This window comes from Lepidochelys kempii, chromosome 4, assembly GCF_965140265.1.
Source record: "Lepidochelys kempii isolate rLepKem1 chromosome 4, rLepKem1.hap2, whole genome shotgun sequence".
NCBI lineage: Eukaryota > Metazoa > Chordata > Testudines > Cheloniidae > Lepidochelys > Lepidochelys kempii.
This window is the reverse complement of record NC_133259.1, coordinates 19,834,860-19,862,510: the sequence shown is the minus strand read 5'-3', so window position 1 is coordinate 19,862,510 and position 27,651 is coordinate 19,834,860. Positions and strand designations below refer to the sequence as shown.

The window sequence follows — 27,651 nt, the reverse complement described above, 5'->3', positions numbered from 1 at the left end:
AAACACACCCAGTCACATCCCTTCATTTCAGAGAACAGCCGCGCCCCACTGCAGCATCTATGTTCGGAGCCAGCGTGCCAGCTGGCAATCCCTGAGGGAGTTCTGAAATGTAGCTCTTCGGTCCACAGGGCCACTTTATTCACCAGCTCCCCGCTCACCCACTTTTCCTAGGAGAAGGTAACAAACTTTGGTTTATTTTAGGATCATCCTCATTAGATTTTTTTTTATACAAATTGGACCTAAGTATCAAGCCCTGTCAAGCTATACTTGGTGCAAGGTCTGTCCCAAGAGAGCTAGGGGTAAAGGTGGCTTGGCTTCCAGTGTACATTTAGATCAGCCCCAAGTTTGCTCTGATTTATTCCCGTCAGTGGCCCCAAGGGGCAATTTTAGCAACTGGAATGAAGAGATGCTGCAGCCACAGTCTCTACACAGGTGGAATTTTCCCAGCTGATAACATCCCCCAGCTTTACAGCCCCTTTGCATCAGTGGAGCAACACAGAAGGGTTAGTGTACAATGGTGAAGAGGCCCACTGTCTTCAAGACAGTTTGACTTCACAGCAGTGTAGGAGTAGTGCCCAGTTCTGGTAATTGGGACCCCTGCATTCTATTCTTGACCCTGCAGCCTTGGACAAAGGGAGCTTCTCATCGATTTCAATGGGAGCAGAGGTAGGCCCCTGCTGAATGGGAATGAAAATACCACCTTCAATCTCTGAGCTTTGGTTCCCTCCCCATCTATAAAACAGGGATAACATCTACTCCCCAAGGAAGCTTATTTGTAACACACTGTGAGATCCTTGGAGGCAAGGGCCTATTAGAAGTGCAAAATTTTAAGTCTCTCATGTTGACCGGGCTCACACGGTCAATTTAATTTTTGTTTTGATTTTTTAAATATTTCATTTAACTATTTTACTTAAAAACAATTTTAACAAAAAGAAACCTGATTTTAAAAAACTTGAATGTTTAACTAAATTCAAAAATTCATATGCTTGTTTTGTTAAAATATTATGTTTGCGGTTGAACAAAAAGATCCAGAAAAAATCCAGTGGTTGTTTTAGTTAAACAACCAACAAGAATGCACTTTTATGTAGAAATCCATGATTAAATCAAGTCTTCCTGACTAGTGATTTAAATCAATTTGATTTAAATCAAATCCACCCTGATTGTCTGCATGCAAGATAAAACCACTGCACCATTAATCAGGCCTTCCCTTCCCCGACGCAAGAGGCACCCTTTGGCATTTGCAAGACAGGTTTTCACCAGATGATTTATTATACATCTAGTACATATAGCACCAGAAGCAAGCCTAGTACTGCACAGATATAGAACAAAAAAGTTACCCCAAGAACTGTGCCATCTAAATGTAACAAATGTTATGCACTGAGGCTGCACTGGCAAAATTCAGATCCGTCATTCTCCACTGATGGTGACAACTGGTGGAAACGGCAGTGTAGACAAGGTGCAGGCTTTTCCAACACATTGGTGTGCCTTCCCAGCTGAGACACCACACCTCCTCCAAGGCTTGGCAACAGCAGCTTTGCAATGTAGGTTAGGTGAAATGACCAGCAGTTACCAGCTTACTGCCTGAGGGCGATGAGTGCTGCTCATGATATATCTGACAGCTAGTGTTACACAGGGCATGTATGGTCCCATACAGTGCCCACACGCCACACCAAGAGAGTACTAAGGCTGCAACTTGAATCGCTCAAAAGGCAGGAAATGCCGAAGTCGGCCCGTGTAACTCATTCTGCCTCCTTGTGCATAAGCATTATGACCATGTTTAATAAATGCCACTCACTCCCCGGGGGTCCAGCCGAAATAACAGCACGTGACTGCACAGCAACACAGACACAATAAAAAATACATAATAAAAAAACAGTTGTGTGTGGGGGTCCAACAAAACGAGACTGGGAAGCGGAGGGTTACGGTGTCTTCATACCTCACACTAACTTTTAAATCAAACCCCATTTTCAAAGTACCTGGTGGGATGAGTCCCCAGACATGTCACCCTCCCCCCAGCATGTCTTTGGAGAATGCCACCTCCCCTCACCCATGCACATATGAAGTCACTCTATTTTAAGGCTGACAGCAACCACGCACATTGACTCAGCCAATTAGAAAAGTCACCTTTGCAGTGCAGAACACGGAGGTGGCTGTGCTGGTCTGAATCACAGCAGCGTGGATGAAGTCAACCACAGTGATTCAGGATCTGTGGATTTTGTTCCAGAAAGAGCCGGATAACTCAAATATAAAGATTTTTTATAGCCAAGAAGAAACCCAGGTTATGGCAATAAGCAGCAGAATCCCTAGTTAACAACAGAAAAAACAGTGCTCGGCTAAGCGACTAGGGTTGCCGGGCGTCCAGTTTTTGATTAAAAGTCCGGTTGACGGCGCAGCGGGGCTAAGGAAGAGGCTCCCTGCCTCCCCTGGCTCCGCACGGCTCCGGGAAGCAGCCGGAATGTCCGGCTCCTAAGTGCGGGGCAGCCAGGGAGGCTCCATGTGCTGCCCCTGCCCTGAGCGGCGGCTCCGCAGCTCCCATTGGCCGGGAACTGCAGATCCCACTGGACCCTCCACCTAGGAGCTGGACATGCTGGCCACTTCCGGGAGCTGCCTGAGGTAAGCCCCGACTGGCCTGAGCCTGCACCCCAAGCCCCCTCCCGCACCCTAACTCCCTGCCCCAGGCCTGAGCCCCCTCCAGCACCCAAACTCTCTCCCAGAGCTCGCACCCCTCACCTCCTCACACACCCCAAGCCCCTACCCCAGCCCAGAGTCCCCTCCCACACTGAAAATCCCTCCCAGAGCCCACCCCCAAGCCTCTGTCCCAGCCCTGAGCCCCCTCCCACACCCCAAACCCCTCATCCCCAGCCCCACCCCAGAACCTGCACCCCCAGCCAAAGCCCTCACACTCTCCCACATTTCAACACCCAGCCCCAGTCCAGAGCCCTCTCCCGCACCCTGAACCCCTCATTTCTGGCCCCACACCAGAGCCCACACCCCCAGCCCACACCCCAACCCCCTGACCCAGCCTGGTGAAAGTGAGTAAGGGTGGGGGAGAGTGAGCGATGGAGGGACGGTGGATGGAGTGATTGGGGGTTGGGCCTCCAAGAAGGGGTGGGGCCTCAGATAAGGGCAGGGCAGGGGGTGGGGCAAGGATGTTTGATTTTGTGCAGTTAGAAGTTGGCAACCCTGTAAGTGACTAGGATCATGAAGGAGCGTAACAGGCTTTGCCTGAAACACTCTACTCTGGTTGCTTCTGGGAAAGCTTTGATTGACTCACTGAGGCAGGTGGCTCATTATCTGGTCTGGATCCAAGGGAGATGGGGACAGGGGGGAAGTGAGGGTCATCTAGGATGTGGGCTGAGAAGCCTGAGAGAGGAATCCTGGGAGCAGCAAAGTTTGGGGAAGTTTGAGCCTATTTATTTATGTTCCCTGATTGTTGTTTTGTTAATAAAGCCAAAACTCAAATGGGGTAGTTACTAAAAACAACGCTGGCAAGTCAGGCAATTCAGAATTAAATTTCAAACTAAAATGTTTTCAAATTAAGGCATGTTCAAAGCACCGGGCTGCTGAGTGTTTACTCAGTGAAGGTACTAACAGCAACCTTAACTTTTCCCTTTAGCTCTCTCTGTTCTCTGCTTGATTAAGGGAGATCAAAAAAAGAAAGATCACATGAAAGAAACTTAGCTATTCCCTGTTCTATTGCACAAGCAGTTAGAATAATATAGTATTGTGTTGCAAGATGATCTAGTAACACCACTTAGTTCTTATAAGGTCTGATCCAATGACCACTGAAGTCAATGGGTTCTTTCCACTGAGCTCAGCAGGTGTTGGCTGAAAAGCGCTATGTGGCCTGGACCAGTCATTCACCGGCATTTCATCACAGCACTTTACAAAAGGTGGTCAAGTGTCAACAGCAGGTCACAAATCTCCAGAGAATGAGGGCTTGGTGTATTAAACACGAACATTCAGCTGGCATCCCACCACCAACCTTCTCATCACGGGCTTCCAACAGATGCTTCTGCACCTCCTCATAATGGCCCTATTTCTACAGTACACAGTGTTGTACCAATAAAATAAAAACCAGCAGGATCTTATTAAAGGGAAAAAGGCAAAATACCACATTTACTGTGAATACAGAAAGAATCATAGTAAGCAGTTAGTTATAGTTATAACATTCCATTCAATCTCAAATTTATTCTCACATTCATTCATACAAACATACACACACACACACAGGTTCTGCAAGGTTGTTATCATAGTTACCAGCCTTAGAGTTGCTCATGCCAAGCCACTGGCCAGGTGGCCTGGACATGAGGAGGGAGCAGGGCCTTGTCAGATGCTCATCTGATGCTCCTGGAAGTTGGTTTGCAGAATCAGACCCCAAAATTCTCACTTTTTAGTGTCTATTTTTATAGGAATTTCTTCCTATGCCAGTCTATGGGAATTGCTTCATCATGCTGTTGCTGAATCAATCAGCAGATAGCACATTCCTGACGGCTCCAAGATGTTATCTTGTTCTTTGGTTCTCCCATTCTTGAGGCTGTTGGGTGGATTCCAGTCTGCCCTCCGGGTGGGGTCCTCTGGTTATTTCCACTTGACACCTTCTTCAGCCGATGGACACTGGATTCTTAGGCTGGCACCTCCCTGATCATTCAGTTATTATCCACACCAAGCATCCATCCACATACATCCTCTATCTCTATTTTAATCACAATGGTTAATACAACAAAAGGGCGGGGAGTCTCTGGGTGCTGTTTCTGTTGTTAGAGTATTGTTTTGAGTCTCTCTCTCTGTGAATTGCTTTGAGAATAGACTCTGTCTTAGAATGCACTAACACAATTAGCAGCTTGCAAGTTTCACACATAGAGGGAGAGAAACAGCACCAAAAACCAAGAGACCTCTTAATTAGTAATACCCTGGAATTTAAACTCTGGGGAATCAAACTCATTTGTGATTTTAATACAGAACTTCTTTAATATGATCCAACAACAGAAGCCTGTGCTTTAAGCCTCATTGAAGTCAACTGAGTTTAAAACATGCTTAGACACCCTGCTGAATTGGTGCCTGCAAGACTCAGGTAACACAACAGTTCAACTGATTGTAATCAAAAGCACTCAAAGGTAAAAACCTACCAAGAACTCTCTCTCCTCATCACACTCTGATCACCTCTCTGTGGTTTGTCAGCACCACCCACATCATCTGATCAGTTGCAATCTTTACCACTGTGTTATCTATAAGTATAATTGGTAGCTCCTCAGTCTGTTATTTCTAACATCCGTAAAGCAACATTCATGCTAAAGGTGCCGTAAATACCAACACAACTTTAGGACACTCCTAAGATGCCATTCCTGTTAAGTTTGCCTGGAGACCTGTGAAGGCCGAAACCAATCTATCACCGCTCCGGATGACTGATAGCCCATTTTCAGACAGGTTTCAGAGTAACAGCCGTGTTAGTCTGTATTTGCAAAAAGAAAAGGAGTACTTGTGGCACCTTAGAGACTAACCAATTTATCTGAGCATAAGCTTTCGTGAGCTACAGCTCACTTCATTGGATGCATACTGTGGAAACTGCAGAAGACATTATATATTCATGGTCTCTGTATATATAATGTCTTCTGCAGTTTCCACAGTATGCATCCGATGAAGTGAGCTGTAGCTCACGAAAGCTTATGCTCAAATAAATCGGTTAGTCTCTAAGGTGCCACAAGTACTCATTTTCAGACAGGAAACGACACACGGCACCAACTCAAAAGTTCACTCATATTCACAGGAGGAATACCACTCCTGCAGACCAGGGTGTGACACTATGGCTGATCTCTCAACACCCTTTGGACAACAGGGTTACTGGCCCTTTCCCATGCATGGATCAGCAGCCCTGGCCAGGAAGCTGAAAGCTACATTCTTATTGAGTAGAAGCATCGGTGGGAAAAAGAGAGTAACAAGTAAATTCAGGAGTCCATCTCCACACCCACCTTCTTCTCCACTTGATCACAGATTAACAAACTACTCTTTAGCTCAACCAGAGTTGCTGCAATTATGCACCAGATTGGCCTTTCGTCCTCTCCACTTTGTGACTGTGGGGAAGAATCACAGACAATAATTCATCTGATAGAAGAGTTCCCAACTTGGCATTTGAAGGGCAGTTTACATCACCTACCCTCCCTTGATACAGAGACTATCCTCTGGTCTTTGAGCTTGGATGTCTGCATATGAGAAGAAGAAAACTGTCTCTGTATGCTCAGCCGCCTCAAACACCAAAGTATAATCCCCTGGAACTTGCGAGGCTTGCTCTTTCTTATATCCATCCAATGGCCATGCTTTACAATTCCCAAATTTGAGGCCCCTTTTAATGCTTCTGGAGAGGAAAGGTGGGGGAGAAAGAGAACAGGAAGTTTCATTGGAACCAAAATCTTCTGCAACAAAATCTTCCGGCAGCCAGATTTGGTCTTTTAGGAGGCAGCTCCATTCACATCTGAAGCCTAATTCACCACTAGTGCGGATCAGTTAGCTGCATCAACAATGGAAGCTGCAGTGCAGCAAGGCCTTTGGTATGTTCACTACAGTGCCATCTGAATTGCACTGGAAGGGAAAGAGAAATGGAAACAGATACAAATAAAATGTTGCATCATGAAATAACAATTTTAGGAGTGGGGAGAAGAGAGAGAAATGGAAATTTTAAAGGAAAGGTAAGGCAGCGGCAACTGTCCTGGGGCATGTTGTGATCACCAGAGGAGCTACAGACTCCAGCAAATCAAGGCTGGTGACTGCCAGGCAATGGGGCCTCAACTTCTGCTGTCTTCTTTCATCCAAGGCACTCTAATGATGCTTATCTGCCTATATGTAACGTGTGCCACTTCACACTGAACATGGCCTGAGTAAACCCTGCTCCAGTTTATGAAGCTACTTATGGTAGGGCTAAATATAAGAATTCAGGAGCAAAACGTGACATGTTCCCTGCTCATCTGTATACCCAGAATAGCTGACAGCTCAGAGCAGCCCCGGGGCATCACACTGCATCTACTTCATCAGCTACCCCAACTCAGCAGCCATAGGCACAGCTGACGGTCATGAAGGTGAAGTTTCCTCTTGGCCATACATGGCTGCCTGGTCCTCAGCTGTGCCCAGCCCTTGGGAATGTTATGAGCACTCTCAATGCCTCATCGACAACCCAGAGACAGGCTGGTTCTCTCGCAGCTGACAATCAGCTAGAGATGGTTCTTAAAATGGCCACGTGCACATACAAGGCTCCTGAGGACAGGCCATCGGTTGGGAGAAGAAAGCCCTGTTGGGATAAACACTCTCCCTTCCCACATGGGTAAGGCTAAGATTTTGTCATGCATATTTTTTGTAAAAGTCACAGACAGGTCACGGGCTATAAAGAAAAATTCATGGAAGCCTGTGACCTAGTGGTGACTTTTACTAAAATGATTCATGACAAAATGGGGGGCTGGGGGGGGGGATTGCCCCCCACAGCGGCTCAGAGCTCGGGGGGCCCCCACCATCTCTGGCAGCAGGAGCATCCCACAGTTCTTAGCCGCCACAGGCCGTGAGGGGACCCTGCAGCACCCAGTCACCGTGAGCTGAAGTCACGGAGGTCTCTGGAAATCACAGATTCCATGACTTCCAGACCTCCGTGACAAAACCGTAGCCTTACACGTGGGTCATGTGGCAGCAGTGGCAGCTCACCTTCTACAAGGGGACCACCACCAGTGATAGGAGCAGGAATCCCACCTCCCCAGCTCTTTTCCAGGGTCAGAGAAGGAGAGGTCAGCCCCCGGCAAATGGTTTATTTTTTAGTTATAACTAAATAACTAAGAGGTGGCCAGGAACGGGGGAGCGAAGACAGGTTCCTCTCTTTCCCTCCCACAGCAGTTGCACAATGGGGTTAATACAACCCCTGTAAATTGTAGTGACTTCTGATGCCAGCTGGGGAGGGCAAAAGAGAAGGGAACCAATATGAGGCAAGCAGCACTACTCAGGAGGCAGAAAGCATCTCCACCACCCACCACTCCATGACGGGAAAATCGGATCACCCGCCTTGCTTGCACACTGGTTTTCCCCAATCAGGCAGGCTCAGTAATCAGCTGCCTTAGCACAGCATGCGAAGGCTTACCTGTCTTGAGGGCTGGATGGACATATAGATTAAAGGGCTTGGACATTAACACTAACATCATCTACAGCTTAATAAAAAAAATCACAAGAGCCTCTGTCCATGTAATACTGCCCACAGGGGTGTATTATGGTGATTATTGAATACCTTCCCCACAGTATCTGGTATTTATCATTGTGGGCACCTAGATACTCAAGCTGAAGGGCCATTGGTCTGCTGTAGTATGTCAACAAAGAGAACGATGTTCCATGGCAGGGGAGTGGGTCTTAGCTCCGGCACAGCTTAGACAAACCTGCCAGGGATGGTCTAGGTTTCCTTGGTTCTGCCTCAACACAGGGGGCTGGACTTCACTTCTCGAGGTCCCTTCCAGCCCTGCATTTCTATGATCATTTCTCTTAGAACTGGTTCCCTCCTCTCCAATGCAATCCAGATCAATTTCACAAATACTGCTCAAGAATATCCTGCTACTAAGAGGGCAGAGGGATTTAAAACAGCATTTCATACGGTTACTGACATTTTAAAATGACTTAAGTAACCCTCAGCCCTGAGATAGACTGATGTCATTTACACACATTCAGAGTAATATGAGACAGTTCCCTGGTGTGGATTGGCGTTTACTCGGACCCGGGTTCATGAATCACTTTTGGTTAGCTTTAGGGAGATAAATTCATGAGAAAGCACATTCCAACCACATTGTTGCTTTAGCAATGATACGTAAGGGAATAAAGTGGTAGTTTGAGGAAGTATAGGATGTGCAATGAGGCAGTGATTTCACAGCTCCCAGATAGATACAGTATGAAAACAACTTGCTGTCTCTGGAACCAGCTAGCTTAAAAAAAGGGGGGCAGGGATTCTTGCTGTAGTGCTTGTGAATATATTCAGGGTGTTTGGAGAAAACATCAAAATGCTGGACATTCTCATTGCCACGGGGCTAAAGTACAAATGAGTCATAAAAATACCGTAGCTAGAACATAGGCATTAATGGAAAACTCCAGTCTTCTCTTGTAAACACAGTAAAAACATTGTGAAGTTCAAGGCTAAACAATTCAGTAATTTAATAGTGGTTGTTCACTAGAAGAGCAGTGGTGAGGCATAAAGAAATATGCTCCCCAACATTAGTGCAGGAGTAAGGCCAGGAATCTGTAATGATATTACACTAAAGAAACAAAAAGAATAAATTTAGTTTTCTTTGTCTGCACAACATTCAAAGGGCATTCTAAGCCCTTGTGTAGAAGGAGCAGCTGGAGTAAGTCAACTGATTATCCTGACAAAAAAAAGTGCTTTGTTCATGGTTTGAGTGGAACTGAGGAACTGTAGAATGCAGGTTTACATCTGAGGTTACAGTTGCTGGGTAATTACCAGGCCTCTGGGACATTTCAGGTCTTGTCAGAAGAGAAACAGCAACAAGCAAGTGCCAGGTGGATTACAATTTTCCCCTAACTTGCTAGAATCTGTCCTACTGCTCCCTTAGCTAAGAGTTAAAACTCGCAGCACTATTTTCTTTATTGTCTCACTGGAAAAACAAAATGAACGTTAATCAGAGTTTATACACTTTGGGGGACGGGGGGGAACTAGGGTGAAGGAGACAAAGGATGCCAAAGTTAAACAATCAATAATGGGAATGTTGACTTTCATCTTTATGTATCCCACAAATTGTTCTAGCAGAGGCATGTTTCACACAAAGGTAGATCAGGTAAACGTGTGATTGTGATTATGAATGATGATCTGCGGGTGTCCTTACAGGGGTAAAGGGGCTGGACTGTTTTCTGAAGGGAGGTTAACTTTTTCTGTGATTGCAGAAGAGATATTTCTGACCACTTCGACATTTTTCCATCTGCAATCTCTGATGCTTAACAAGTTCAGTGGTCCCAAAATGGTTTGTGCTCCTCTGCTCGGGTTTCCCTCACCCAGAAAGGTCATGCAGGACAAGACCATAAAGTAGGAGCATCCTCTGATTGGCTCCTGCAGAACCGACTCCTAAAAGCAGAATCGCTGTGTTTCTGCTGCAGAGAGTGCAGAACGCAGAGTTGACAGTGGGACTGTGCGTTATTCCCAGTGCACTGTGGAGGTCTATTTTGCAGTGCAGAGGAGATGAGAGAGGGCTTGGAGGTGGGACAAATACAAACCAGGAGAGCAAATCTGCCACAGGCCTAAGGAAGTGCACTACGGCAGCTCTGAGCTGTGCTGCCGCTCCCTGTGTAGGCGGGGGGAAGAATCTTGCACATTCCCTTTAGCTCCCTCATGAAATGCCTCTTTACTTGGGCTGCATGGGTGGGAGCACCAAGCCCAGAGAGTCACTGGTGTTTAAAGTGCCTTTATTTCCTCTCCTTCCTGTTTCAGTTTGTCTTTCTGCAAACAAGAAAGGAAACTGAGGGGGAAGAGGGGAGCACAGCTGCAAACCAACAACCCTCCCAATTGTGCCACTCCTGCCATCCTGCCAAGTGGCTCTCCAATTTACCCCACGGCTCACCCAGTCCGTACAGTCACCAACCCTGCCTTGCCCCCAGCCACCGCTTTCCATCTGTGACCTGCTCCCTCCTGGGCTGCTTCCAGTGAGTGCAACAACTCCCGTTCGTGCTCCTCCCACAGTCTAAATGAAGCAGCCCTGGCACAGCTAACTCCTCAACCACCTGCAAGAGGTTAAGCGGGGACCAAGCCTCCGCACGGCCTTTCCAGTCAAGATGCACATCTGTTCGCAGGTTATGATTAACAGATGAGCCAGAGCGAGCACTGAGATTTCCAGGCACAGCTAACCCTGTACTGGAGTTTAGAATAAGTGCAGCTCAATTTGCAGAATACAGGCGGTCAGGGACAGAGAAATCCAGAGGATAGGGATCATTCTGTGGCTATTCCTACAACTCCCCAGAACCCCTTTTTTTTTAAAAAAAAAAGTAAAGCTTAATTACATGTCAAGCCTCTGGGCTGTGCCGATAGACTCCACAATGCAAACTGAAGCACTAATGCCTTGTCGATCTGCAGCTCTCCAGGCAATGGTGGTAAGGGAAGCATGGTTTTCTTTGCTTCCTGTTGCTAGAGGAAAGGTGCAAGCTTCCTTCCCCACCCCACCCCACCACCATCTTAATATTATAGGCTCCTTGGGACATGGCCCATTTGAAAAAGTGGGCCCTTGTAGGACGTGAGGACCAAGGACCCACAACACCAAATGGAGCTCCTGGCACTATACGTCCAGGTACGAGGAAAAAAACCTGAATAAACAGCGCCTGTGTCTTTTAAATGGCTTAGCACACTTCTGGTGCGGCATGAATAATTAGCATGGTGAGCCACTTCACGCTGTTACACAGCATACCATATGTTGGAATGGTGCCAAATTGGTGTGGCCATACTGAACGAACGGTGAGCACATGGCTTCACATGACTGAACTGCAAAAGAAGATTCTGGGAGCAAAATCTTTCTCTTAGCATCAGACAGATGGCAGAGGTGAAACTGACTGGCTCCATGCTGCGTGTATGATCAGTACTGATCTTTGGGTCAGCAAATATATCCACCTGAAAGCAAAGAACACGTGTAGAACACCCGAAGGGGAGCATGGGCTGACGGGGGCATCTCGACCCTGTTGAAGGACATCACGCAGGGGGCTGAAGTGAATGATTGGTAAGGGAGCGAATGTGGGGTAATATTCAGTTGGCACCACTCTGCAGTCTCCTCCTAAAGTATTAATTAGGTTAAAAATGAGTAGCTACACACCCACCGGGCACGCTTTTAAGACATGTGACTCCTTTGAGGAAAAAGAGTATAAAAATCAAGCAAATTAAATTACTGTTGGGGAATTCCTTAATTGACGCTTAAAGAAGCAACGCTGCTAGGCAGAATGGCCAAAACTCTGCTCCGTGGTCTCAAGTAGGCCTGTGAGCCAGAGGGGTTTCCAGGCAGCCAAGGCCTTGCCTCGAGGGAATCCGAGACAGACCTGAGGGCTGAGGAGACCAGACCTGGAGAAAAGAAGTCGTCCATAGAATTTGGTAACCACCTTCTCTGTTTGCCAAGCAGGAACTGTGTGAGGCCAGCACAGGGCCTGTTTGTGTATGTTTGCGAAAGAGAGGCTCACTAAGAGGAATGTATAGCTCTTATTGTATAGGTTTCAGAGTAACAGCCGTGTTAGTCTGTATTCGCAAAAAGAAAAGGAGTACTTGTGGCACCTTAGAGACTAACCAATTTATTTGAGCATAAGCTTTCGTGAGCTACAGCTCACTTCATCAGATGCATATCGTGGAAACTGCAGCAGACTTTATATATACACAGAGAATATGAAACAATACCTCCTCCCACCCCACTGTCCTGCTGGTAATAGCTTGCTCATATTCTCTGTGTATATATAAAGTCTGCTGCAGTTTCCACGATATGCATCTGATGAATATTACCAGCAGGACAGTGGGGTGGGAGGAGGTATTGTTTCATATTCTCTGTGTATATATAAAGTCTGCTGCAGTTTCCACGATATGCATCTGATGAAGTGAGCTGTAGCTCACGAAAGCTTATGCTCAAATAAATTGGTTAGTCTCTAAGGTGCCACAAGTACTCCTTTTCTTATTGTATAGTTCTTTCACGTCTAACATAGGAGTTATGTGCTTAATGTAACCCTTTACCGCTTCTGTAATTCCTTCTCGAATAAACTGCCGTGTATGCCAATTAATTACTGTGGACCTTTTTCACTGGTATGACAGTAATCTGCTCCACTGGGAGCCAGTGAAGATCCATTCGGGGTAATAGCCCCCTGGTGCCAACACCATACACCCAACAAGAACCCTTGCCTAGTGCCCCTCAACCTGTTCTGACACTTCCATGCAAAAGCAACTGCTGTTGAAGTTACATGCCCCTTTGGGCAGCTGCACAAGTTGTGGGTCATACTGGGCAGCCAAGGCTCAACGTGAGATTGGACTCTAAGGAACCCATGCCAGAGGAGAAAGATCTTCTACACCCATGGGTGACTCAGTCGAAATTTACAAATTAAGTCTTGGGGAGCACATTTATATCTACTCCAATAGAAAGTAATCATGTGAAGTTGGAGATGTGGAGACATTAAACTGGTAACTCTCAGGGGGGAAGGGGAGGGGAGAGAAGAGAAGAGCACAAAGGGGAGGAAATACCCTGTCTTTGCAGAGGGTCCTTTCAATGGGGCTCTTCCACTTCTAACTGCTCTGATCTGCCAATTCTGTACAAGTGCTTGAATTAGGGAGAAGGGAGTTTGCAGAAAAGGAGTACTTGTGGCACCTTAGAGATAACCAATTTATTTGATAATGAGCTTTCGTGAGCTACAGCTCACTTCACTCAAATAAATTGGTTAGTCTCTAAGGTGCCACAAGTCCTCCTTTTCTTTTTGCGAATACAGACTAACACGGCTGTTACTCTGAAACCTGCAGAAAAGGAGACATCTCTAAAAGTTCTACTCTTACAGCCTATCCCCATTGGGTCTGATACCCCAGACTGGAGGGAGGACCAGAGTCCAGCCTGTCAGACTGGGATTTTACCGGCTGTTCCTGTATGATTTTTGTATTACAGCCATGTGCCTGCCTGAGGTGAAAATACACTCGACCTCTTTAGTAACCACTTTCTGAGACCTCTTGCATCTCCAGAGCTGCTCTCTGTAAGTGTGGGACACTCATCCAGAAGGAGCTACCTGAACACACACACTCCATCCTACTGTTTGATGTTTAAGGACATTGACAGAAGGAGGCTTTATAAAGTGACCATCTAATTTATCAATGAACAGATGTGGGGCAGGAGAAATCACTAGTCAGCTGGAATTAGGACAGGGACAGAAAGTGGGACATTCAGAAGTGCTCAGTGCTGGTCTAACTCTGCTCGCACTGAAGTGGCTGGTGAAACTTCCATTGATTTCAACAGGAGCAGAGTTAGGTTGATGTGCAGCACTTTTGAAAGTCCCACCCAGAATGTTGCTAAAGAGCAGATGTCACCGAGGGAAGGAACCATCTGGGCCGTGACGACAGAATGGCACGATCCCAAAACGCTACTGGAGGCTTTTGATGCAGCAACTGCAAAAGTCTCCACAGGGCAATAACGAGTGGGGATGGGAATCTCCCCTTAGAGATGCAGACTGTTGGGGGCCTGATCCTACCCCCACTGAAGTCACTGAGATTTTCCCCACTGACTTCAGAAGGCTAAGGACCGCCGAACATTTTCCCTGTTCTCTGAGACAGCAAAGCTGGGCAGTAGGGCAACGAAAACCTTTCCACATTCCAGGTGGGGCTCGGCAGCTGCCTTTCCAGCCAAGGCTGCCTGGGAGACGCAACGAATCTGTGCCTACCCTCTGGCCAGCTTGGGTTCAACGGCCTCCTAGGGGACCCTGGCCCACTTCTGGGGCTACTCCAGCCAGCCACAAACCCACTGGCACAGCTGGGATCACAGGCTATTTGCACTGCTGAAGCCACAGCCAGGGTTGTGCCAATAAGCCGGCAGGAGTTTGGGTACGTACTGGGCCCCAAAGCCTAGACCAAAGGAGAAGGCAGTAAAGTAACAGCACTGGCTTTAAGTTTAAGCAAAGCAAAGAGCTAGGCTGTGAGGTCCTCTCCCTATGCAGCCCTTTCCAGCAACGCTCAACAACTGGCCACCAGACTTCCCCACCTGCTTTCCACCTTGCCCCGCCCCCCCGACCTCACACATGCAGGTGCTAAGATCGGAAGCGAATGCAAATGCATTACCCAGTCCCTCCCCCGCCAGCACTTTGGGTCACCAGTGAGTCTACCCTTTCCGTAGCTCCCCTAACTATAAAGTGAAGCCTTATTTATGGATTCACAGTTTGCTAACAGAGAGTAGGACAATAAGCCGGGTCATTTCGATTTCTAGCCATAAAAATCCAGATAGTGAGGGGGAAGGAGGCAGTTCCTATTGTCCCTACTCACAAGTTAAGCTGAGTAATTTAGGCCCTGACCTTGCAGGCAGGCCTCCTGCCGCCAACGGAGCAGCAAGCTGGAAGCCTTCAGGAGCTTTAAAACTTCTCTCACCATTCAGACTCTTGTATGGGTATAAAGGAACTAGGAATTTGAGATGGGAAGATGCTTTCCTTTCTTTTAGAGTACTGCGCTCCTGAGCATCCCCAGCTGCTTTTCACATAGCAAGCTCTAAACCCTGGAGAGGTGCGACCCGAATCACTGCTTTGAACGATAGCATGAGCGACACAACGCCTTACAAATGACAATGACATGCTCTCTGAGAGCATGTGGTTTGGGTAACATTTTCAAAAGCAATTCAATATTTGAGATAATCAGCAGTAGGTGAAATGGCTCTCTGGTTATGCTGGAAAGGTGAACTCGGGATCAATCCAAGAGCTTCCTACCCCAGCCTCCCAATCCCATGCTGCAGTCTTGACAAAATCTTTATGGGAAGCAGCATGATCTAGTGGACAGAGCACCATACTGGGATTCAGGACAGCTGGATTCTATTCCGAATGCAGGCACTAGTATGACCTAGGGCAAATCACTTGACCTCTGTGTGTCTCCGTTTCCCCCTCCCACCTTTGTCTATTTTGTGAATTTAGACTGAAAACTCTTCTGTATAGTCTGTCTCCATATAGTACCTTTGCACAGAAGCCACAAGCAAGATCAGGATGCCATTATGTGCCACAGCAATACAACTAATCAGTAAGATCTGTGGGAAGAAATATTTGTATCCAGATGAATAAAAATGACTCAGTTGGGTACTAAGCCACACAAGTGTGTGATTTTTAAATGTTAGTCTCTGATTCTGGGTGGGGTTTTCAAAAATGCTGCAGTCACTTAGGAGCACAAGCCCCACTGAAAATCAATGGTATTTGTGCTCCTAAGTGAGCGAGGCACTTTTGAAAACCTCATCCTCCATAAATAACAAATTGAAAAATAAGTTGTAGGACCAAAGGAATTTCAATAGGACAAGGGTACTCAACCATTTCCAAGTCACCCGCCACCTTTCTTCTTATTTGCGCCACTCCACCCTTTACAAAATATGTAGGGCCCTTTGTTTTCTGTTTTTATTTTATTTAATTTTATCTGGGAATTTATCAGTGTTGATTACTATTACAACAAAAACAGGTCGAAAATCAGTGGAAAAAGCTATTGATAATTTTTCTGGGTAAATATAGGGGTTTATTTTGGTGCATGGAAGGACTGGGGGGAAGTATTCAGTAGATTAATGCTTTGATGGATGGAATTCAATGTGGTTTGCTGCAGAACTAAAACAGAACTCAAAACACAACGCCACCTCTGAGTTTAAGAAAACAATATATCTCTAATCCCCAAATAAAACTTTTCATTTGAATAAACAGTTTACTGTTGTAGACTTAGAACTATTAGCCTATAAATATTTACATTTAATAATTGGGCCACACCATTTACAGTGCATACACTCAACTTCATCCTTTTCTCCTGGTTTTTTGTTTGTTTTTTTTTTAAAGTTTTGAATACTTCCTTGTGTTCTGAAACGTATTGTGATACAGACTTTTGTTGTCTTCCCGTTTTAGCATGTCAGATCTTTAAACCATTATCTGCTAACAGCTTCAAATGTGTACGTGTTGGGTGTGAGATTCATCAGTACGTTCAGATGCACACACACTTCAGAGTTTGCATGAGTGCCTGTTTGTTTATTGTGAGTATATTCTAGACTAATACATAGCTTTACTTCAACAGGCAACTTTGCATACACACACAGATGAATGTATTATTGTAATAATACAATGTATTGTATTTTCCTAATAAAACAAATTATTTTTTATATATTTGAATGATACAAAGTAGGGTGAAAAATCAGGAAAAAATGAATAATACTTTTTGTATAACCTGGGATTTTTTCAAAATATCAGTTTAAACTGAAATCTAAGGGGCTTAAAAATGGGCCATTCCAATATACCGGTGAATCTCAAGAAGGGAATTCTACTTTGAATAAAATCAGTCCTTTGATCCTGTTGTCTAACTGTGTATAGGCTAGGAAACCTTTTAAAAGCACATATCTGAATATCCACAAAGTTTTCAGAGAAGTATTTTTCCATTTCAGCATTGAAGAGTGCTAAGGGGTATTGCGGTCCCATGCACCAGGTTGCAACGCCACTCACTCAAATTTGGCCCAGACATCCTACTATCATGATGGAGGGGCAGTGGGGCCAAATTTGAGGGCATCATGACCCCGTGAGACAGGTCCCAAGCCCACTCATTCAAATTTGACAAGACAGAGAGGAGGCCGGGCCAAATTAGAGCGAATGGGATTGCAACCCTGTGAGTGGGAAGGCTGGTCACATCCCCCTAGAAGGTTTGATGGGGGATGTTCCCTCCCCACCCCAGGTTGAGAACTGCTACAATAGTGGATCACATCCAACTAGTCCAGTATCCTGTCACAAACAGGGCCCTGAACCAGATGCTTCAAAGGAAGGTGTAAGACAACTCCAGAGCAGACAAATAAGGAATAAACTGTCCCACAGGGGAAGTTACTTCCTCGCCCCAGCTCCCCTGCCCTTAGTGGTTGGCTAATGCCCTGCAGAATGAAGGTTTCTATCACTTAAATCTTTGCATCCCATGAAAGCGTGGAAGCTTTCACTATCCGTATTGTTCCAGTTGTACTGGACACGAGCCAACGAACGGGAAACGACGATGAATTTGAACACCACGCTCAGGCTGCGTCTACACGACAAGCTAGGGGTGTGATTCACCTACTTGTGCTAGCTTGAGTATAAACAGCAGCGCAGCCAGAGTAGAATGGGTAGCAGCAGCAGGGACACACGCGCCCCAGTTTCAGGAGGGCTTGTGCTTGACACGGCTCAGTCATGGCTCCATGGCTGCTACCCGAGCAACTGCGGATAGGCTGCTCTTTATCCTCGCCATACCTCAATCAGAGCTAGCCTAAGTACAAATACATGAGCAAGGGAATCACATCTCTACCTCACACGGGAGAAGTAGCCTGGACCTGGATTGGGTGGGAAGTGTTGGTTTGGGGTTGTTTTTTTTTTTTAAACCCGTTTAATATTCTGGTTTCAGTAAAAATCACAGCTGGATTTCTTGGCTCTTTGGAACACACTAGAATGAGAAAGATATAAAGCAGCTCCAAGCAAACTGGGATGTTACTGTTGGAGAGATTGAGTTTTACAAAGCATCTGTAACGCCTTCCAGAAAAATAAAGGTAAGGGGATCGACTCACCCTTGTGGGCACATGGGAGGGGAGGGGTTGAGAACCCACAGTTTGCACACACAGGCTCTGCCAGTTCACACAGAATGGGGAGGAGGCGGGGGGGGGGGAATACCTTGTTCTAGAGTTGGAAAGACAGGGACAGACTGTGGCACAGATTCTTCTGAGAACCTTGTGGGATGGGGTGCCTACCCGACACCAGCATAAAAGGGTTAACCTTGCCCTGCCCCAGAAGGAGCAATGGTGGTGAGTCCTTGTGTGAAGCATAGCCAATCAGGGAAGAGTTGTAGGGAGCAACCAGTCCGGGCCCAGCAGGCTCAGATAAAAGGGAGCTGCAAGGCAAAATAGGGTCAGTTTCTCTCATGGAGCCCAGGGAGCCCTGGGCAGGAGGGATAGCTCAGTGGTTGGAGCATTGGCCTGTTAAACCCAGCCAGGGTTGTGAGTTTAATCCTTGAGGGGGCCATCTGGGATCTGGGGCAAAAATTGGGGATTGGTCCTGCTTTGAGCAGGGGGTTGAAGTAGATGACCGCCTGAGGTCCCTTCCAACCCTGGTATTCTATTTGTCTCTGGTATTCTATTTGTCTCTGGTATTCTATGACAAGGACTGTGTCCCTGAAGGGCTGAGAGAACTAAGCATCTTGGACAGAGCAGCTGCTGGCAGGAACCAGGGAAGAAAGACGGAGCTGAGCAGCTGAGTGCCCTGGGTAAGGGCGAAGAAGCTGCTGGGGCCATGGGGAAGTGGCCCAGGGAAATATAGCAGCATTGACAGAGAGCACAGAAGAACAGCAGGAGACTGCTAGTTACCGGGTCCCTACTACGCACCACTGGGGAAGTGGCTGGACTGTTGGACAGCAAAACACAGATGATGACCTAGCTGGAGTCGCAAAGAAGTCACTGCCGTTCTGGGAGTTGAGAGGAGCCATAGGCGGGAACAGAGACAGACTGCTGGCATGCAGACCATTGACGTGGGCGTCGGCCTCAAGCTAATCCCCAGCTTGATCAGGAGACGGCAGTTGTCTGGCAATGAAGGCTGTACCCCATGACACCCTGCTACCAGAAGAAACCCTCTTGTTCCCCACCTGTCTAAAGAAACCCTGCTATCAGCAACTGTGCTAAAAATAGGCTTACTCTCCCTAATATCAATGACCAAGCTTCCATTGATACCACAAGGAGCAGGATCAGCCCCTGAGGTTGCTCCTAGCAAGATGTCAACCCCTACACTAATGAGACCTTGGATTCTGGGGAACACAGTAAAGTCTGAAAGGCAGGGGAGAGCACTGTAATTAACAGCCCTCCCTTCCTATAACGCTAAGAGAAAGCAAGCCACATTTACACAAAGTAGGAAACTTCTACACCAGATCATCTATGCCCATATTGATGCCTCTACTTTTGTGCAATGCTTGGATACATCATGGTTTCCAGTAACCAAACCCACCTTATTCAGCACCCTAATTCTGTACAATTCAGCATGATTTAACCATCAGCACCCTAATTCTCTACAATTAAGCATGATTAACCATCAGCTCCATTCATTGCTGAGTCACAAAGAATTCATACAAGAGTTTTCACATGAAGAATCAAACAAACATGTTCCCCCACCACCGCAGCTGGTGTTTGAAGTATGCAAAAAGAAATCCATGTACCTGGCTTGCTTCCCTCGCTCTGATGGCCTAGCTGTCCTTTGGTGTTCAAGCCACAGGTATAAACTTCTCCATTCTCCAGTAAGAAAACAGAATGGTTTCCTCCACAAGCCACCTCCTTGATGTTTCGGTCGTGAATGAACCCATACACCTGTGGCTCAGGGATGATTGCTTGGAGATTGCTACCTATCCCAGGCTGGCCAAAAGACCAACATCCCCAACATAACATTTTCTCTCCCTTCAGCAAGTCATGTAGCTTTTTCCTTCCTGGGGAAGAAGAGAAATGAAAAGTGATGAGTAAGTGACGCAACCACAGCCTGTTCTGAGAAGGAAGCGGAACCAACAGAAAAATATTTCCTGTCTAACCATGTCATGTCTGTGTTTTTGCTACATGGATTCACCTTTAATCCTTACCAGTAAATAGGGCATTAGACAGTAGAATCAGGACACATGGGCTCCATTTCCCACTCTGCTATAGACTCAGTGTGTCACAGCTACTGTGTGTTATTTAGCTGCCCTGGCAATGTATAAGATGGGGATAGGGTGCTTACTTTTTAAAGTGTTTTGAGATCTAGCAGAGAAAAGCACTAGACGAGAGCGCTAAGTATTGTTATTTAGACAAAAATATTCTTCCTCCGACCCTTGAAAGCCCACTACAGTGTTCTAAACTAATGGCTCAAAACACACCAATTTCTAACTGCACTAGTGCAATGTTTTGGGCAATTACAATAGAACACCTTTTTAAAGGAGGATATCTGCAAAGAAGTTATTTAAACAGGTCCCGATTAGATTGATCTCAATTGTTTACAGGGTACTGGCCAAGTGCAATACCACTGTACGCTACTAGCTGAGAAATCCAGGTAGAGAAGGAATTCGCACTACTGAGCATCACCAAAATATGTTCGTGTGCACACATGTCCTCCCACCCACCCCAAGGCCATGAAGTGTCCAGGAGAAAGGGTGCACTGCCTACAATTCCCACGGAGCATCACAACAACAGTTTAGCATTTCACAGAGCTGTACAAACAAGATACTGATGTTAAAGTGACTTGCCCAAACCCACATACTAGAACTCCTGACTCCCCATCCTCTGTTGGGTCCACTAAACCATCTAACAGCCAGCACCTTCAGAGGGAACAATAATATGGGACAAAGAAACAAAGAGAGACAAAAAAGGAAGGAAAGAAGAAAACATGCCGTCAGTCAGCACTTGACAATGCCATAAGCCAAGCTCACTCCTGGTTTATACCTGGCAGCAACGAGAGAAACCACCTCTCATTCCAGAAGAAGCGACCGTTAAATTCTCCCAGCAGGCCGAATCTCAAAGTATTTGGGTCATTTGTTACAACATGTTGCACTAACAATAAAACTCCACCCCTGAAGCCTCAGAGAACTCCTTTGTCTGCTCTAAGAATACAACAGGACTGAGTCAATGTTACTATTTTGGGGGAAGAAGGAAATGGAGGAAGAGAAGGAAATAGCCCTCGGGATCCTTGAGGGGGTCATTTAGGGATCTGGGGCAAAAACTGGAAATTGGTCCTGCTTTGAGCAGGGGGTTGGAATGGATGACCTCCTGAGGTCCCTTCCAACCCCGATATTCTATTATATCTATCTAGGCCCTAAACATTTGAATGATCATCTCTCACCCTGTATCTTGGTTGAGGTCAGCTGAGGTAGACCTGCTCTCAATTCCACTAAGGCAGGACTGAGAAGGCTGGAGTTTTCTCCTGGAATGGGTATGGGAGAGTCCCTTGCTGGGTTGCTTTAGAACATGCTGCAAATCCCATTTGTCTTTGTTGGCCATTTTTTTAAAAACTTTCAGGGCTGTTCCCGCCCAACCATCCCCTCAACCCCCCCACCCCGCCCCCATGGTATAGACTAAATCCTCTGCACCAGTGGGGAACTGATCCTTTTGATAGGTGAAAGTCTCCTGTCAGGATTCCTCCTGTGCCAGCTGACAGGGCTCTGTCCACCTGTGCAAATTGGTTCTTCCATGTATTTTGTTTTTTAATTATACTGGACACAGATGCCTGGTGAAAGATAATTTGTACGGTAGCTGACACTAAAATAGATCCCAGCTGATAATCACCATGCAGTGATAGTTAACTGTACCACAGTATTTCCCTAAGAAGAGGCAATGCTGCAGCACGGTAAAAGAGGCGTGCGGAGGTTTTGGATGGTTTGTTTTTCAAATGATATCTACTTGTATTAAACTCACATTCCCTCTCCAAGAAGCCCATCATCCAACCTCTGGGTAGCAACACAGCCAGCGTGATCCAGAGTGAGGCTGCAGCTTCAACATTCGCTCTGGGACATGACTCTCTTCCCAGCATGCAGACTGCTCAACAGCTATCCACAAAACAGCAGCCCTACATGTCCAAGTCCAAAAGCTCTGATAGTGAAAACAGGTGCTGCTCCATTGACTGCAAGAGTTGCACCAACATTACATCTGGTCTTCAGCATTTGTTTATACCAAAGAGCTACACTGATTTCTTACAATATATTAGCTATATATTAATTTTCTGGGTGTGTGCATTGGAGCTGGATGCAGAGAAACAACCTCTCATTCCAGAAGAAGCAACTGTGAAATTCTCCCAGAAGGCCGAATCTCAAAGTATTTGGGTCATTTGTTACAACATGTTGCACTAACAATAAAACTCCACCCCTGAAGCCTCAGAGAACTCCTTTGTCTGCTCTAAGAATACAACAGGACTGAGTCAATGTTACTATTTTGGGGGAAGAAGGAAATGGGGGAAGAGAAGGAAATAGCCCGCCCCAAGAGTTGCTAGGCTGTGGTTTGGGGTAGAGCTGGCTGTCTTGTTTCCAGCTGCTAAAGTTAAAAATACATGGAACAATTATTTTCCCTGATTTAATTGCCCATGTAAGCAATTGCAGTAACTGCCACCGGGATGGTAAGTGACTGACAATCGGAGGGAATGTGGCCCCCAAGACGGGATCCATGCAATGAAAAAGTTTGGGAACCCCTGTAATATAAATACAAACTCGGGTCCAGATTATCAAAGTACCTCAGCCCCCATTTAGCCCCACAAATTAAGTGGCCAGATCTGCAAGTGCTGAAGAACCAGCAGCTCCTACTGAAAACAATGGGAGATGCTGTGTGCTGAACTCTTTTGACAGCATGGTGGCATAAGTGACCATGAACTTGAGTTTTCTAAACCGTTTTTAGGAAGATCTGTTTCACCATCTCCATAACTGCAAAGGGCACCATTGTGTCTCTCAGGCTTTTTTACTGACACTTCCCAGGAAGTGCTATATTTGCAGGAAGCAGAACAAGACACAAATGCAGCGCCTATTTGAAAGAATGACAAATCAGATTTTCCAAAGGTCCTGTAAGTCCCTGTCTGTTACTGCTTTATTTCTAAGACGTTGTGCGTTTTAAAGTTTAAGTTAAAATTCTTTGTTGTTTATAAATGCATCATGCAAGAAGGCTGCAAGTTTTGTGTGTCATATGTTCAAATGGGTGCAGTGTTTCCTGTATACTTATCCATGAGACTCACAATGGAAGCTTCCTGGTCCACTGCCGATTCTATTTAAGGCTTTTACTCTTCCTTGCCGTGAATGTAGTGAGTGGAAGCTTCATGTTATCTTGGGAGTTAGAGTCTGAAAGCTCTATTAAAAAACTCTGGCCTTGTCTACACAAGACAGTTCTGTCGACAAAAGTCCCCTTGCGTCGACAAAACACTGGCGGTGAACGCACCAAAATGCTCCTCCCGCAGATGTAACTCCCCTGTTACGCCCACGCAATAAAACTGCCTCAACGAGCGGCTCAGAGCTTTTTGCGACGCAGTTAGAGTGATGCAGCGCCAGCGTAGACCTGCAGTTGGTTATGTCGCCCTAATGGGACAAAATGAGTTGTCCCACCAGGGCTACCCTTAGGATTTATGGGGCCCTACGCAGTATTATTAAACGGGTGCCCCTATGCCGGGGCGGGGCAGCAAAGGATACCAAGGCACCCGGCTCGCCTCATGGCGGCAGAGAGTCACAGTTCCTCAGAGACCCCCGTACCCTCTCCCTCACGCAGAATGCGCACCGCTGGCGCATTCGGCTCTGTGAATACGGCCCCGACCTAAGGACACTGCAGTGCTCGCTGGGTGTGCGGGAGCCGACCTGCTCTTATATCCTGTCATGGGCAACAGGGTGGATAAAAATCAATGCTTTTTTTTTTTTTTTTTTTAAATCGGATTTTTTTTATTTACATCGGATTTTTTTGATAAAATGCTTTTTGAAGAAAAAATCTATCTACAGATAGTTTTAATTAAAATACATTATAGCTCAAAGATATCTCATCATAGAATGGTTTCAGAGTAACAGCCGTGTTAGTCTGTATTCGCAAAAAGAAAAGGAGTACTTGTGGCACCTTAGAGACTAACCAAATTATTTGAGCATGAGCTTTCGTGAGTTCCGATGAAGTGAGCTGTAGCTCACGAAAGCTCATGCTCAAATAAATTGGTTAGTCTCTAAGGTGCCACAAGTCCTCCTTTTCTTTTTTCATCATAGAATAGGGATTATAAATTCTAATTCTATGGTATGAGACAATATATTCATGTAATGTTTAAGAAAAGTTTTGTACATGAGTTCCAATTGTTCATGGATTAGGGATCCAGTCTTACGGGGTTCCAGGTGCTTCTGTATAGATTATTTAGGTTAATCTTTCTATCTACTCAATGGGATTCAGTGCTCAGTCTAGAAGACACCATCAGAGATGCTTAGTTTTGCAGTTCTCAAACTGTGGATTTGTGTCTCCAGAGATAACATGCTTGTTAACAGCAAAAATGTTTTTAAATAAAAAATAAATAAATAAATAGAGGTGAGAAATAACAGACCTGAACCCTATTGTCCCTCTGCAAATTTGTGTACACAGAATCAATCCCTTACCTCTCTTTAAAAGTACAAAGTTTCAAAAAGTTCAATGAATAGAAGATTGCTGGGGTCGGAATAGATCTGGACAAGGAGAAGTCTGGAGATGAATGTGAGAAGGGAGGGACAGGCAGTGGAAACAAAAGTGAAACTGTTTGAGCAGCATATTCCAGAAGTCTTGAGGTCTTTCTGAGTGTAGCCTTCACTGATTTGAGATCTACCATACCATTCTCTCACGAGAAGAGAAAACCTATAATGGCAACAGGCTGTAAAAGAGACCCAGTTTGGGAATATTTGAATGAAGTTCCTCTACCTGTGGGTAAAACAGGCATGTGTGCAAAATGCAAACAGTGCAATAAAGAAATGCAAGGCCTGGTTGCCCGAGTTAAACAACATAATGAGAAGTATTCCTTCTCAGGGGGAAGCTGCACTGAAGATGATGAAAGCAACAAGTCTGAACATGCAGGATCTTCAGGTTGGTATACTTTTTTATTTCATACTTCTTTCTTAAGGACTGCCTGTCTTCCTTCTGGACTATTCTTGAATTCTCATGTTTGAGCAAAAAGTATAGTTGTTACTCTATGGTACTATCATTTTAGATGCAGTTGTGATAAAAAAATAAATAGCTGAAATAGGCAGATCTTCCTTTTACAATTTCACCTTTAAAGGAGTACTGAGTGTCAGTGAATGCAATGAGCAATACTAAATGAGCAGTATGGTAATAATAATTAAATAACTGCGTTGACTGATTTTCTTTATGAGAATCCATCCTCAACATACCGGATTCTAAAGACTATCCACCATTCAAAAAATATGTGTTTGCTGATGATGTTTTAAAGAAAGTCACACCAGTGAAAGTTACTTCAGCACATGAATTCAGAGACTGTTGAAGTGATAATCTCACTTTTAACAGCAGTAGCTTCTTCTGCCAGTGTAGAAAGAATATTTTCTTCCTTTGGACTAATTCATTCCAAATTGAAAAATTGTTTGGGACCTGAAAAAGCAAGAAAGCTTGTTTTTCTTTTCCAGATTATGAACAAACAGAAAAATGAAGGTGAAGGTGACTGAGTTAGCTGCAGAAACCAACATTTTAGTTTCTCATGTTGACCTGGCTGACCGTCTATTTAATTTTTTCTTTTAAAAAATGTCATGTAATTATTTTAGTTAAAAACAATTGTAACGAAAACAAACCTGATTTTAAAAAACTTGAATGTTTACCTAAATTCAAATATTCATATGCTTGTTTTGTTAAAATATATGTTTGCTGTTGAAGAAAAAAATCCAGAATACCTAACGTTGTTGTTTTAGTTAAATAAAACAATGTAAATGTCTGTCTGGTGATGTTCTCCTAATACAGCATGACAAGAAAATCCTCCAAATATTAAGGATTAACCTGTTGATTTGGAGACAGTTCACCTCCCAATGACTTCATAAATACCTGCTTCAATTACCTTTGGTAAATGAAATAACCAAACAATCATCCATTTTCTGATATAGCTGGAAAATTAATCTGAAAAGTTTTCAAAATAAATCACTTTAAAAATGTGTAGTGTGTACCTTCTAAAAATAAAACCTACATCTATCTCTGAGTTGTGAAGAATATGTATAAAGGTTATAACGATCAACAAGAATGCACTTTTACGTAGAAATCCATGATTAAATTGAGTCTTCCTGACTAGTGATTTAAATCAATTGGATTTAAATCAAATCCACCCTGACGGGCAGTGGGTGAAGCTGCCACTTGGGGAGGCTAGCTCCCCAGCCCACCTCTTCTGCCTGTGGCCCCACCCATGCTCCACCCCTGCTCTGCCCCAGACCTCACCCTCACTCCGCCCTGGCCTCTCCCCACCGTCTCCCTCCTCTCTTCCCTCCCCCACTCTTCTCACCCCTTTCCAGCCAAATCCCCGAACCCAACTGAAGCAAATGACATTTGAAAAAAAAAAACACTCCTCTGCCATTTCTTTCTAAAGAAAATGGAGCATGTTTTCCACTGCATGCCAGACGGTGAAGACCAGACATGCAGAAGGTACCTAATTAAAAGCACTAAACTTGGGAATAAAAACTTTCAGTCACAGGTTTTTTGATATGCCCTGAAGTTTGTCAGAGATTTGCAAAAACTTTGTAGTAAAGGCGAGTCAACTGTCTTGCTGAATACAGCATTACATATTATGGAATACATGATGCAACTCTTCTCTGTTTTACATTTTCTTAATCAGTATTTCTAAGCTGATTTTATATTTTAAAATGTACTCTTAAACCTTCATAATTTCATTTAGGGATCTGGGGCAAAAATTGGGGATTGGTCCTGCTTTGATCAGGGGGTTGGAATAGATGATCTCCTGAGGTCCCTTCCAACCCAAATATTCTATGATTCTGTGGTCTCCACTAGGTTGTTAGATCAGTATAACTAAAGGGGGAGGGATAGCTCAGTGGTTTGAGCATTGGCCTGCTAAACCCAGGGTTGTGAGTTCAGTCCTCAAGGGGGCCATTTAGGGATCTGGGGCAAACATTGGGGACTGGTCCTGCTTTGAGCAGGGGGTTGGACTAGATGATCTCCTGAGGTCCCTTCCAACCTTGATATTCTATGATTCATTCCAGATTACTACATATTTAACTCACTGAAACAAAGACATTATTTTAAATTAATCAGTCATAGAGGTTTAGTGTGTTTAGAACAATGTTCATTGCTTTTAGAAAAAGGGAACACTAATTTACTTTGTGTGATCTCCACAACAATAGACATGTTCATGAAATTTCACCAACATTAAAAAATACGTTTCCAAAGATTTTAGGCATAACAAAGGATTTTATATGTTACTAGGTACTGATTTTGCTGGAGGGTTCTCTTAAAACTAGTTCATCAGATAGTCAGAAGTAAAGAAAGGGAAACTTTTTGTCCAGCTATC

General features: G+C 45.1%; 1 protein-coding gene across 5 annotated transcripts in view; it reads right to left on the bottom strand.

Moving 5' to 3' along the window:
• Positions 1-27,651, bottom strand: part of HERC3 (HECT and RLD domain containing E3 ubiquitin protein ligase 3) — a 112,771-nt gene that overhangs the window by 72,997 nt on the left and 12,123 nt on the right. For all 5 annotated transcript variants that reach the window (XM_073340669.1, XM_073340668.1, XM_073340670.1 and 2 more), the window contains exon 2: positions 19,871-20,134. In XM_073340669.1, coding sequence (XP_073196770.1) covers positions 19,871-20,096 — 226 coding nt within the window. In that variant the 5' untranslated portion in view covers positions 20,097-20,134. The remainder of the gene's footprint in view (positions 1-19,870; positions 20,135-27,651) is intronic.